We start from the raw sequence: 14,967 nt of genomic DNA, 5'->3' as shown, positions 1-14,967 counted from the left end.
TTACCTAGTTCGCCGTGTGCACCAAGAATCCTCCAGTATCAGGTAATGTACTCCCAGCTGCTTCATAGCTCTCCATACATCCTCCTCATTCTTCCTGCTGTACAGCATGTACACCAGCTTTGTCCGCGCTCTGCAGGGAATCAAACATGACATCCCAAAATACTTGCAATTCTCTGCTTTTCATTATTCCCCCGTCTTCAGGATACATTTAAAATCCCCCTACTAATCACACATAAAAGTCCACCATAATGGCCCGTGTTACATAGTCCGCCCGACCGGCCTGTCCATCAACTGCCCAAAAATAATCTCTTGCACGCACTGGGTGCAAGATCGGCTCCATCAGACCAGGGCACTCGAGCTTCAAATCGCAAAAAACCTCGAAACCCGGAAGATTTCCAAATGACCATTTGCGCCTTACCGTAGACCTGCATCCTCATAATGTGGATGATTGACAATTGGTCGTTCAGCCGATAGCTTGACACTCGCCATAGTTGGCATGGCCCCAGCAAACACCGCATCTGCACACAGCATGCATCTTCACTTTGAGTCAGACTCAGGATATTTTCATGGCATTATGATTTGGTTGCAGAAGCAGAAGTATTGTATAAAAAGTCATGGAGTTCCCTTGACCTAATATACCCTTGCCAGTATAAAAGTCCTAGAGGGGAGTATCATTGATTAGTTACCTTTGATTCCTACCACAGTCCCTCACTTAAGGTTACTACACAACGATTTCTTTGTGAGCCCTTTGCTATGACGTAGGGAAGGAAGCAAGAATGAGCCAAAAACTCATTGCGGTTTGTACAGATTCCCAGCCAAGACTTGTAGAACCAGTTTCAGTATGATCGCATGAAGGTGGGACGACTGAAGAATCAAAGGCTGATTAACAATGGTCCAGGATCCCAAACAGGATGCATTTAGAATGATAGAAATGATGCATTTCATTCAAAAAAAAAATACCAGTAATATGCCAAATACACCTCAAGCCAAACAAGGGTGCATTTGTCTTCCTCTTCCTTTATCAGTAAAAATAAATTAAGCAATAATAAAGGCAAAAAAATACTTTTGATGGCAGGAAAATATCAAGCAAAGTCCAACAAAAATCCAAGAGTTGGAGACAACAATTACAATGGGCATGCCTTCCTTGTCCAGGTCTGTCAGCACCATCCAAATAACCAATCTGCTGAAAGGAACAAAGGTAAGGTAGTGCAATCTACTTTTATTGGGAAGTGCATACGTAACTGGATTTCATCCAATTTCCAAAAGAAGAGGCACAAAATGAGTAGCAAGCATCAAAGGCCAAAATAATGTATGATCATGGTGTTCCTACTCAAGTGGAGGGTTGTTTTGGTTATCGGTGCAGTGATGAGCACGTACGTAGACATCGGTGTACATTCACACAAATTTCAAGGGCATTCGTAGGCAATGGACAAACATTATCGACGATAGTCTTTGGAATTTGAACCTGGTCTCCCTGCAAGTAGCTTTGCAACTACTGAGATACAGTGCAACCCGTTACAATACAAAACTCTGGTTTAAGTAGCTCTAGCTATGACACACATTCAGGGCAACAGGTTTTTCATTTGTTTGTTTACATGTTAACCAGTTTGACATACATCATCAGCTGTCAAAGGCTTCATCAGAGAGCATCTACATATTACATACACTCAAGGAATGGTGTTGGTGAGAGGAAAGAAAAGTTAAAGAAAAAGAATAATAGAAAGTAATTGCAATGAATGGGAGGACAATACTTTTTGGGTGGAGGAAGGGGGGATAAAGAGAGTAAAGGAAGAGCATGTGCAGAGGTGGCGGAGGAAAATTTCACACAGTAAATGATATGGCCGCTTAAATTAGTGTCACGAGTTACTGCTGTTGTAAATTATTATGCCAACAGTTCTACATTCTGCAGAGTCAAACTTTTCGACACTTGTTAAAGTAGATGGCGGAGACACCAATTACTTATTCTGCAGCCAGTTGTGCTGCACATTCCAATATTCTGGAGTCTTACAATCGGCGGAGCGTTCATTATGAGAGCAACGTGAGCAGCAGGCTCTCGACATGTCCCACTATCATTTTCGCACAATTCAAGGATCAACTTGAACATTGTTAAGTTTATCAACCACTTTTTTCAAAAGTACAAAAGATAAAAAGTCATTAAGGGGTTGGGTTCTGCATTATATTTACCCCTCACCCCCTTCCTCCACTCTTCCCACTCCAACTCCTTTCTCTCCCTTACTCCTCTCCTTCTCTCTTTCTCTCTTTGTGTCTGTGTCTTCTGTGTCTTCTGTGTCTTCTGTGTCTTCTGTGTCTTCTGTGTCTTCTGTGTCTTCTGTGTCTTCTGTGTCTTCTGTGTCTTCTGTGTCTTCTGTGTCTTCTGTGTCTTCTGTGTCTTCTGTGTCTTCTGTGTCTGTGTCTTCTGTGTCTGTGTCTTCTGTGTCTGTGTCTTCTGTGTCTGTGTCTTCTGTGTCTGTGTCTTCTGTGTCTGTGTCTTCTGTGTCTGTGTCTTCTGTGTCTGTGTCTTCTGTGTCTGTGTCTTCTGTGTCTGTGTCTTCTGTGTCTGTGTCTTCTGTGTCTGTGTCTTCTGTGTCTGTGTCTTCTGTGTCTGTGTCTTCTGTGTCTGTGTCTTCTGTGTCTGTGTCTTCTGTGTCTGTGTCTTCTGTGTCTGTGTCTTCTGTGTCTGTGTCTTCTGTGTCTGTGTCTTCTGTGTCTGTGTCTTCTGTGTCTGTGTCTTCTGTGTCTGTGTCTTCTGTGTCTGTGTCTTCTGTGTCTGTGTCTTCTGTGTCTGTGTCTTCTGTGTCTGTGTCTTCTGTGTCTGTGTCTTCTGTGTCTGTGTCTTCTGTGTCTGTGTCTTCTGTGTCTGTGTCTTCTGTGTCTGTGTCTTCTGTGTCTGTGTCTTCTGTGTCTGTGTCTTCTGTGTCTGTGTCTTCAGTGTCTGTGTCTTCTGTGTCTGTGTCTTCTGTGTCTGTGTCTTCTGTGTCTGTGTCTTCTGTGTCTGTGTCTTCTGTGTCTGTGTCTTCTGTGTCTGTGTCTTCTGTGTCTGTGTCTTCTGTGTCTGTGTCTTCTGTGTCTGTGTCTTCTGTGTCTGTGTCTTCTGTGTCTGTGTCTTCTGTGTCTGTGTCTTCTGTGTCTGTGTCTTCTGTGTCTGTGTCTTCTGTGTCTGTGTCTTCTGTGTCTGTGTCTTCTGTGTCTGTGTCTTCTGTGTCTGTGTCTTCTGTGTCTGTGTCTTCTGTGTCTGTGTCTTCTGTGTCTGTGTCTTCTGTGTCTGTGTCTTCTGTGTCTGTGTCTTCTGTGTCTGTGTCTTCTGTGTCTGTGTCTTCTGTGTCTGTGTCTTCTGTGTCTGTGTCTTCTGTGTCTGTGTCTTCTGTGTCTGTGTCTTCTGTGTCTGTGTCTTCTGTGTCTGTGTCTTCTGTGTCTGTGTCTTCTGTGTCTGTGTCTTCTGTGTCTGTGTCTTCTGTGTCTGTGTCTTCTGTGTCTGCGTCTTCTGTGTCTGTGTCTTCTGTGTCTGTGTCCGGCAAGGTAAACCTTGCTCCCAAACCGCTCATTTGTGAATTTTGCCCTCTCCTCCAGCATGAAAAGAGAATTCGCTGTGGGCATAAACTGCCAGGCCTTTAATTATCTTGCCCGGTTGTGTGAATATTTAACTGTGTGTTCGGCACCTTCGGGAATTAGTATATTATTTGTGAAGTAATCACTCTTTTAATAATTGTCATATTCTGTGTTCGGGATTCCGCTATCGTATCCTGTGCAACCAAAAGTATTTATTCCCAAGTTCCCGCTTGCGCGTCTGGTTTCAGCCATCTTACCCACGTTGACCGATGCGGTCAATTGAAAGCCCCTGGAGGGAAAACGATTGGGATAATCCCTTTGTTCTGGCTTTAGCATCCACTCTGAGTCTGGGAGGCCGACCGTTCAGATCAAGCCACAGCCGAGTCATACGAAAGACATGAAATGGTACGTGCTGCTTTCTTGCTTGATGTTTAGCATTTAAAAGGTTAAGAGCAAAGACAATCCCCAAAGGTTTGCATCCGTGGGGAAGAGGAAATTCCTCTTTAGGAAATGCCCCGCTGAGTTCGGTGAAAAAAAGTACCCAGAGTACCCCGGGAAGTGAGCCTTCACACTCTGAGTCTATTGCCTCTATTTTTAACATACGGATTCTTCAATAAGGAGTGGAGCAAATGGGAGGAAAGGGTCGCAGACAGAAAGTGAGGCAAACGGGAAGCAGGAGAACGAGAACACACAGATGCACCATAGCATGGGCATTGGGCAGCAGAGTAACGCTTAACAACAGACTAGAAAAAACAGTTCCACAATCTACATATTACGAGAGAAGAAGGGGATGAATGAATGTAAGATAGTGCTACGCCTATACATGGGGAAAGTGACAAGATAAGGTTTTCTAACAGAATATACATGACCTTGGGACACAAGGGGGGAGGGAGCAAGAAGAGTAGAAATAAGCAGCTATAAGACGGCAAAGTCACAGCAGGTGCCGAGACGCAGCCTTCCATTGTGAGATGCCAAAGACATGCAGAGCCTTTGTCTCCACAGCCTCAAGGTGAGCAAACTGGGAATCAGCAGCAGCAGCACAAGGTGGGGAACCGCATTCTAAATGGCACTTCATGTGAATGCTTTGTACATTACATTAACAAGCTGAAAGAATTCTGAGCAGAACAACGTGGCCCCGCAGAGAATTCTGAGGCAGTGGCCAACTTTGAAAGTCAGCTTTGAGATAGATCTGCCCAGGACACGTTGCAGCCAATTGTGATGCCCAGGAGTTTCAGAGACTGTGTATCTCTTCAAACAGTTAACCACTGGTGCTTATCAAAGGACAACATGAGGGCGTGGGACTTTCCAGCAGAAATAGGCATGGCTCCAGGTAGGTAATCAGTTGCTTATTTTTCTCAAAGTCAGTATAAAAGGATTTGTGCCAATATCTGCCTGGATGAGGGGTGACTAGGATTTATACACAGGGTGGAGGCCTCTACAAAAATGTACAATGGATTTTCCAGTAACAAAGTCAGGTTATTTGTGTAGACCACAAACACCCTTGGTCCCAGAACACTATCTTGAAGGATGTTGGCTTCTGGAGGAGAGCATGACAAAAGGCATCATGAGTGCTTCTTGTGAGTGCACAGGAGATCTGACAGGCAGTCCAGGAAAACACTAATTTGTGTGGAGTACAGTGTAGTTGTAGCACAATGTAAGACCTTTCCACGGATTGTGTGCTCACATGTGATAGATCATTTTTACCTCCACCATCAAAGGTGGGCTGAGGTTATGTTTTCACCCCTGTCTGTTTGTCTGTGAACAGGATATCTCAAAAAGTTGTGGACGGGTTCCGACGAGATTTGGTGGAGAGGTTTCGTGTGTGGCATGGACGAAATGATTCGATTTTGGTAAAGATCCGGATTTGGACCTAGATCTGAGATTTAAAAAAGTGATTCTTCACCATTGAGTGATACGGCAAAAAATGATATCAAGCACGATATCTCAAAAAGTTGTGGACAGACTCGGCCGAAACTTGAACAGGTTGGTTGTGTGGCAAGGACAAATAAATTCGATTTTGGTGAAGGCCGGACTCCAGATCCGGATATGAGAAGTAAAAAAATTTTTTTTTTGTAAGTGATTCTTCACCATTGAGTGAGAGGACTCCCGGGAGGACCTTCCCACTGCTGTAGACAAGGATGAGTTCCACTATTGGCCAGAGACGCAGGCTGTCACCTGACTAGTGGGAAGGCACAGTCTCGGTGGCCATGCTGCATCACATGAAGGACAATTAATTGATGTTGGGAGGAGGGGAGGACTATTTAATCAGTTGAGAAGCAGAATTTTCCCTCTTTCGGTGGGGACGATCATAGGCATTGAGGCTATTTCACCTGGGACCTCTGTTAATGCTGGAACTGCTTCTGCTCTTTTGTTAGGGATGCTTCACTGGGAGGTTATCTCTGCCTGCTATGGGGTGTGCCTGTGCTGCTCGGCTCCTCAACTGTTACCTCATGGACATCCGAGCTCCAACAACCCTTGCATGGTTCCTCTGAATGATACGTGTGCAGGTGTGAATGAAGGACTGGGCCGATAAAAAGGGTTAGTTATTCTTTTAACATAATTATTTATTTATTTATATGCAGAATTGTCTGTTTTTGTCCCAGCACGATATCTCAAATGTTTTTGTCCCAGCACGATTGGATCCATCTATTTTAGTCTGCCAAGCATCCCTCGTCTTGGCAACTTCAGCTTCTCCCTGTGGAATCTACATTCACCTAAAATCCCGATTACTAGCGTGGCATTTGCTCACTCTTGGAATAGGACTACTTGCCTCGGCTCTGGCAAGCAATTGCCTCCAAATTGACATTAAGTCAGCTATCCACGAAGCAACTGCTTCAGTGTTTTACAGCTCCTCAACAAACTCGTTATTAACGGTCATGGCAGAAGCGTATACACGGCAATGCTATGGATATCATTAGCTGACAGTTTGTAAAGTTGAGCATGGTGCCGCACAGTATAGAATGCATGGAAGATATCCAGCGAGAAAGCACCGACTTGTTTGTGAATGGGGATATCCATCCATCGTTGACACCCCAGAGGCATGTCCAGGGTGGAATCTAAACGGAAGTAGTTGTTCTCCTCCTTTTCCCTTTAGGTCCGATGTTGGTGTTGGTAAGGTCTGATGGCACCAAGATTCTGCCCTGCCTTGACCACAATACTCCTCCACTTCCTTCGGTCCTCAGCCAATTCTGTCCACCCTCCAACTACCTCCACCTTACTGATATCCCTCCTCACACAATCCTCCCATCTCAACCGTTGTCTACCTCTTTTCCTCCGACCTTGTTCCCTCAAACTATCCGCTCTCTTTGCCATTCTCTCTTCCTCCATCTGCACCAGGTGTCCAGCCCATCTCGGCTGGAATTTCATCAATCTCCTCGTCAAGTTCATCTGCACACCAATCTCCTCCCTCAGTTCATCCATTCTCCTTTTATCCAAACCTGCAGCCTCTGTTGTTGTCTCTCTGTCAGTGCCACCCTCTCCAGACCATAAAGGTAGGCCGGCTTTATGCACGACATCAGAAACCTTCCCTTTCAATCTCCTTGAAATCTGAAAAGAATTCGGAGAAATTCCCTTTTTAATCGCGTGTTCCCGCCTTGGGAAGGCGTATGTACAATTACGTGAAAAAGTAAGTACACCCCATGTAAAGCTTTGACTTTTTCAACATACAGCTATTTGGTCTTCATTTCAACAATATTGATAGATAAAGGTGATATAATATATCACCTCTATATCCTCTTTTCTCCCACCTCTGGAACAAACTCCCTCACTCTCTTCAATCCCACTCCTCCCTCCAGGTCTTTAAAACAGCTGTTCACCACCATCTCTTATCTTCCCCCATCCAAAACCTTGATCTTTTCTACCCCCGCTAATTTCACCCCAAATCCACTTTTTTGAAATACCAACTTCTGTCCTGGAAGTCCTTGGTGTCCTTGTGTTTTATACTTCTCCCACCCCCCCCCCCAACCCTTCCCACGCCTCCTCCCCCCAAGCCCTCTCCCTCCCACACATCTCCCGATGTCCCTGCTCTCAAATGTTGTGTTTGTGTGCTTCCCCTTCTCTCCCCATCTTGTCTACCGCTCCCTCCTTTTATATATTTTGTTTGTCTGTTTGTGAAATAAATGTTAGCTCTTTCACGAGCCTCGATTCTGTATCCCCCCCCAAAAAAAGAAATAAATAAATTATTTAATGGACTTTAGAAAGGTTAATTGCATGGCACTCTTGGTCTTACTCGGAGCCACAGCTCTGAGCTACTTATATCGCCAACCGCAAAATGGTGGTGCAATATTGGCAGCGGAGGTTCAATTTGTTTAAAAAGAGGGCAAAATATCCTGCTTGTGAAATAATATTTGGTATCAACATTATTAACCCCCCCCCCCCCCACCACCCCGCCCCACCCTTCCCATGCCTCCTCCCCCCAAGCCCTCCCTCCCACAGATCTCCTGACGTCCCTGTTCTCTACTGTTGTACTTGTATGCTTCCTTCTCTCTCCCAATCGTGTCTCCCGCTCCCTTGATCATATGTTTTTTGTGTCAGTTTGTTTTTATGTGATTAATGTTAGTTCTTACACGAGCCTCAATCTTGTACACAAAATAAATAAATAAATAAATAAATGCCTGTTCTCCCGTCAATGTTGGTCTTTTCAAATGCAGCACGGGAAGCAGCCGTCATAAACAAGAGACAGACAAATGCATATACAGACATCACGGTTCACAATATATAATATATGACTTCCCTTCCAAGGACCTTCAACACAGAAAGACCATACGGCTGAGCCTGCACAATGGTTGCCAACTGATGACAGCTGTTTTTGTTTTCAGTCAAGGCTTGTGGAAGAGCTAAAACACTGAATGTATCAGGACGCAACAGGATGGATCCAGAAGGAAACGTCTCCCCACCACCGATCCCCACAGTATGACGATGTGCTGTGCTTCACCAGTCGTGCGGCTGTGCTGCATAAGTTTTCTGACCTTGTGAACGAGATATCAGCATTCATGGAGGCCAAGCAGCACCCAGTTAGAGCTGGAGGATCCAGGTTGGCTTCACGATTTAGCATTGCTGGTGGGCATTATCACGCACCTTAACTGAAGTCTACAGGGGTGTGATGTGTTGGTGCATCAGCTCTACAGCACTGTACATGCATTCATCCTGTGGAAGTGACAGCTAAGCAAGAACAATTTCACACACTTTGAGGAGTTAAGGAAGTGTACCAATACCGATGGATCAAAGTATGCTGCTATCAATGATGATCTGGAGGTTCAAGTTCAAGTTTAGTCGTTCAAAGAACAGGAGGAGAACGTGGAGATCTTCTCGCATCCCCTCAGTGTCAATATAATGATAGGATATGATTATCATCTGCAGATGGAGCTGGTTGAGCTGCAAGCAAGTGTGGATGTGAAGGGACAGTTTGAGATGTCATCGATTCTGGATTTCTACCAGATTTCTTCCAAATGTCTGTGGACAGACCATGATTTTTGAATGTAGACAATTTGAGTCGATGTAACTAACACATGTTCTTACACTTGTAGCGAGAACAATGTGTTGTACAGCAAAAAGCCAAAAGCAAGCATGCCAGTGAGCAAATGAGCAAATGTAAGGAAAAAATTTTTTACACAAGTAAATTTTTTAAAAATAAATGAAATAAACAATCTTAATAATTTAAGAGATAAAGAAAAAATAATTCAAATATTCATTTTTACATTGACCATTCTTATGACACTACCCCTAAACAACACCCATTGATATTCACTGCTGACATGCAAACAGTGAACACCAGGCTAAGGGGAAGTTTAGCATCATATTTACCAGGAAATATAATTGCAATTAACAAATCATTATATATTTTTTACTTCCAATGTGTAGGTAGAAAATATTAAAATCCGTCAAGTGGTGGAGGTCTTGAAATTAAAAAGAAAGCAGATTTCAAACATACCAGACAGACACAGTCAATAAATAGGGTTAAAAAAGAAGACTTCTTCCATCACCATTGCCATCACCATCAGATATTTACATTTATGAACCAATGATGCTGCACACAAAATGTTTACCAGGGGCTGTGTAGTCACGAATCCACTCGATCAATTCCTCTTGAGGCAAGTTGCTGAACTCCCCGAGGATGGCCCATTGGGCACGCACGTTTTGTGACCCTTTCCACGCCATCATCCCAAGCAACGCCATAACCACCGCGTGCTGCACCCAGCGTCGTGATCCCTTTGGTGCAAACTATTCTTGGAAATGGACGAAAGACGATGGATTTGGAATTGTGATTGGCGATGCAAACTCAGGCACTTTACACAAGCAAATTTGATATGCATTTTCCCATTGCTCAAAATATGATTGCATCTCCGAAGTACGGTGCAGTATTAATTATAAACTTTAATGCAAACAGCTCTTGATATGCCACCATTGTTACGGATCCCTCTCTGATGATGAATGTCAATATGGTCCCAAATAATTAAATTTAGCAAACATTAAGTGCACAGAATTTCTTTACCCGAATTGATCCTCTGCCAGTCTGAACTTGCTACTTCTCTATGAATGAGCCAGGAGACAAAACAATCTTACAAACCAAATTGAGTTTCCCTACCTGGCGGAAGCAAACCAGAGACGCCATCAGGCACATGTGAGGTGTGAGGAAGAGCTTGAGGCGCATTATTAAAATGGCCATGATGGCAAACGCAATCAGAGTGAATGTGTGAAACAACAGCTGCAACAGAAAAGATGAGGGATGGGAAATACGGTGTTAATTGTAATTGTGATTCAACATCGGAAGTCACCGTTGTGAATCCGATGGAAGTTTGCACTCTCTACCACAGAATGTTGAGGAATTGCAAATTGGCATGGATGCTACACGACCACCAGGCGAAAGGGAACTCTCCAAGAGGAAGAGGCTGAGAACACATGAACAAAACAAAGTCAGCCAGGCAATTGACAAGGAGTGCCTTTCATACAACTGCATCTCAAGACCTTGGCAAACAGTCTTTCATCAACAGCTGTCTCTGAAAGAGGCATACCAGGGCTAACCCAACTCTGCAGTCTGATCCGACTTCACATCAAGCCTAGATTTTCCCACGCTCCCTCCAAACTCCGAGCCCGAGTGTCATCCAACAAAGAATGCATGGTTTGTGGCTGTGGTGACTTTCACTCGGCCAAGAGTGTAGTTGGCCGAGCACAATCGTACTTTTAACAATCTCTAAGCAACACTACAGCTTGTTTGTCAATTTGGAAACAAGTGCAACTAATCTCCCAACTAAAATTTCACTCCATTCAAATTTAAAGTTTCATCATTTTCAAGCTGTACAAATTGTCTGCAATGCATTTTTGAAGTGCATTTTTTTTTTACATTGAGCTGAAGTGCAATACCACAAGTCAAACTGCTCTTGGATCGGGTTACACAATTGATTCAGGAGGGAATTCTATGCAACGGGCTGGAGGGTGCACAAACTATCGTGCAGTCTCCATTCTCCAGATAGCATCACTTGATTATAAAGTGCAATGATGCATCGACTACGACTATTACACCATTCGTAGAAATTTATTGTAAAAAAAAGAAAGAAAGTATTGCTGCTCATAATGCAACAAGGCGAAATGATGCCACCTTGTGAAATTGCATTCATAAACCTACGAAAGGCTTTGCACAACAAAGCACAAGCCATCAAAGTCCCACCTTCGCTTTTTATCTTTGTGCAAAAATAACAAAATTCGTATCAAAGGGAAGAGGAGGTAAATCAGAATGGTGTGGGCATAGCTCATCGTCATCAGAGCTTATCTATTCAACTGCCTAACTTTTCTAAGTCATTCATTCACTGGAAATTTAAGAGTTTTACCAATTTGAGCTTGGGTTGGGGAACAAGATTAGCAAATCATTGGTACAAAATTTGGTGTACATTATTTGTACACAGTCGAGGCTCGTGGAAGAGATAGTATTTGCACACTGCACGGATCAGAACACAACAGGACAAAAGGAACAATTGAGAGAGAAGAGAAACACCAACAGCAGAGTTGAAGACCAAGATGGAGGCCAAGATGGAGGCAGACTTGAACAAACAATGGGTGTGGGGAGGAATGGGGGGCACGAGAGGATACATGGGGTGGACAAGATGGATACAGAACAAAGTAAAAGGGCACTTGGCAGAGCACATACCTCCACCAGGATGAACACTGAACAGTTTATGTTCTGTATACCACCCACTGATTTCTGGATCCAGATCGGCTTCTTAACCAAAATCTACTCAGCTTGTTCTTGTCTTCGAACCAACTCATCCACGTAGTTTTGTCATAATCTGTCCACAAGTTTTTGACATATCAGAGATATGTGTATATTGTGTGTATATATATATATAGATATTGTTGCGGATATGGGATTTGGCCTCCATCCATATCCGCTTGTAAATATTCCCCTATTTCCCCAATACTCCCCAACTATCCCCAATCCCTAGTCCCATTGTCTGTAAACAACACTCTGTAGCCCCGACCTTCCCCTTTTTCCCCCATTAAATGTCGTGCCCAGGTTCACCGCATCTCACGTAGACAACTATAGGACATCTTGCTAGTTATTCTTAGTCTATGTCAGTTAAGGACTCGTTTCCATTAATTCTGACTCTTCGTTGCACCAGAATGTGATTGTATGGCACCATTAGTAAGTTTAGGACCTCCCAATACCTCCCCGCATCTCTTCCTCATGAAACAACAACACCACCAACAACAACAGCGGCGCGGGGAGTGCGCGTCCTCACTCCGGCTTGGTTAGCCGCCATTGACCATGTGCTCCGACGGGGTTACCACTCAGGGGCTGACTGTCAGCTCCTCGTCAAGGGCGGAGCCCGGTAACCCCCCGCACCCAATAAGAAGCGGCGGACCGATTCCATCTGGGGCGGAGCTAACGAGCCGAGGGCGTGTCACTCCCCGCTGGATACGCGCAGGAAGACGGAGGTGACGTCAGATCCGCCTGAGCTACGAAGAAGAAAAGACGCCACCTCCTAGCGCTGAGAGATACCTCCCGCATCTCTGGACCGGACCGAGTCGATTCTGCCCCTGAGCCAAGGTGCACCTTGAGCCATCGACTACCTGCCCCTCCTTGCCATCAATCCCTGTGTGAGTCAGCCTTGTCCCGTTTGTCTGTGGTCTGTCGGGGCTAAGATAAGACCGTGTATAAGTGCCCACCTTTCTGTGCTGTACCTCTTGTGCCGTGTAATCTAAACGTTCTGCATATCCCATATTATATCCTCCTCCGGAGGTCTTGAGAACTGTACCCCTGGTGTCGTGTCATTTAACCCAGCCGTTGTGTCCTTTCCTTCATTGATTTAGCATAGCGCGATTCGGCCAACGTTCGAGTGTAATCGGGTAACTTGTGCGAACACGGCGGCCATTCCACTCGGCCCATCATAACATCTAAGTCGTGTCCGCAACAATATATATATATATATATACAGTGGAACATTGACTTACGAGTTTAATTCGTTCTGTGACCGAGCTCGTAACTCAAATTGCTCGTTTCTCAAATCAAATTTCCCCATTAAAATGCATTGAAATGCTATTAATCCGTTCCAGCCCGCCAAAAACCACACCAATTTTTTTTAAAATATACAGTATATATAAAAATATCTCGCGCTTTATATTTCACCTGTATGCAGCATACAAGTTGGCAGGATGGCCTGGACTGGAGGTACGCACACTTGACTCTAAAGTCTAAACTGTCCAGCCTGGGTTTGAATCCCAACCCAGCTATAACCTGTCATGTCGGTGTTTCACAGGCAGGGTGATTCATCAATGTGTGTACCGCTAAACTGGGCGCCCCGTTTGCGTCCTATTAGTTGTTGGATGTTAAGGATCTCACCGTGTTTTCCACAAAGAGAAGGCGAGCTATCGCCGGCACTCTGAACAAGTTGTGGCCTGGCATGCTCTTCTCCTCTGCCGTTATATACGTCCTCCTCGGCATCTTTTTCCAGAAGAGCCCTGTCTCGTCACAGTTGAAGATTTGCTGGGGGATGTATCGTTCGGCTTCTATCAGTTCGGCAAAAGTTATAATAAAATCTTCAGCTGCCTTCACATCCGCCTCACCAAGTCGACAACACGCACACCTCGCTCATGTTTTTCGACGATTGCGTGTTTTATATCCAAGCACATCATCCTCTTCTTCTTCTCAGTACCGTGTTTTCCACAAAGAGAAGGCGAGCTATCGCCGGCACTCTGAACAAGTTGACGGCAGAGATACTGTACTTGCATGGCAAGATAACCACGTGACCAGAACCCACCTGGTGGCGTAAACTCAAAATAACCAACATGCGAAAACAAAAATGCAGCGCTATACGACAGAGATACTGTACTTGCACGGCAAGATAACCACGTGACCAGAACCCACCTGGTGGCATAAACTCAAAATAACCAACATGCGAAAACAAAAATGCAGCGCTATACGACAGAGATACTGTACTTGCACGGCAAGATAACCACGTGACCAGAACCCACCTGGTGGCGTAAACTCAAAATAACCAACATGCGAAAACAAAAATGCAGCGCTATAAGACAGAGATACTGTACTTGCACGGCAAGATAACCACGTGACCAGAACACACCTGGTGGCGTAAACTCAAAATAACCAACATGCGAAAACAAAAATGCAGCGCTATACGACAGAGATACTGTACTTGCACGGCAAGATAACCACGTGACCGGGTGGCGAAAGCTCGTAACTCAGATCTCGGCTCGCATCTCAAAGCAATAAACCGCCCGAGCGACGGCTCGTATCTCGAAAAACTCGTAAGTTGGGGCACTCGTAAGTCAAGGTTCCACTGTATATATATATATAAATATAAAACACAGTTTGTGTGTGTGTGTGTGTGTGTGTGTAATGTTACCGATAGACTCCGAAACGGAGAGGCTCATGTGCTTGATATTTGGCATAGACATGGCCATTGAGCCTGGGACGAACATGGCCGAGACAATATTTGACGAGATCCATATTTTTTATTCATATTTACCTCAGCGCATTTCAGCGAAGTACCCGCTAATCTCAGCCAGTGCGAGCAGCTCGCTGATTCGCTCAGAGCAATCACGTGATGTTCCATCCCGTCACACGTTTGCACGTAATTCAGGGCGAAAAGCCATTGCGTTTTTTTCACCTTTATGCGATCGTGTTTTGTGTCGATTTTGTGCGATATGAATTAAATTTTAATTCATATTTCGTGTTTACGAATTCGAATTTGACGAGATCCATATTTTTTATTCATATTTACCTCAGCGCATTTCAGCGAAGTACCCGCTAATCTCAGCCAGTGCGAGCAGCTCGCTGATTCGCTCAGAGCAATCACGTGATGTTCCATCCCGTCACACGTTTGCACGTAATTCAGGGCGAAAAGCCATTGCGTTTTTTTCACCTTTATGCGATCGTGTTTTGTGTCGATTTTGTGCGATATGAATTAAATT

At 44.5% G+C, this 14,967-nt stretch overlaps 1 protein-coding gene across 1 annotated transcript in view; it reads right to left on the bottom strand.

Moving 5' to 3' along the window:
* The window catches only part of DPY19L1 (dpy-19 like C-mannosyltransferase 1), a 131,978-nt gene that overhangs the window by 1,511 nt on the left and 115,500 nt on the right, over positions 1–14,967 (bottom strand). The window contains exons 20-23 of the mRNA XM_068126592.2: positions 10,130–10,249; positions 9,591–9,765; positions 419–518; positions 5–130 (exon numbers count right to left, since the gene is read on the bottom strand). Coding sequence (XP_067982693.2) covers positions 5–130; positions 419–518; positions 9,591–9,765; positions 10,130–10,249 — 521 coding nt within the window. The remainder of the gene's footprint in view (positions 1–4; positions 131–418; positions 519–9,590; positions 9,766–10,129; positions 10,250–14,967) is intronic.

Source organism: Myxine glutinosa, chromosome 10 (genome assembly GCF_964187855.1).
Source record: "Myxine glutinosa chromosome 10, kmMyxGlut1.1, whole genome shotgun sequence".
Lineage (NCBI taxonomy): Eukaryota > Metazoa > Chordata > Myxini > Myxiniformes > Myxinidae > Myxine > Myxine glutinosa.
The sequence above is the reverse complement of the archived record's forward strand: the minus strand, read 5'-3'. Positions and strand labels throughout refer to the sequence as shown.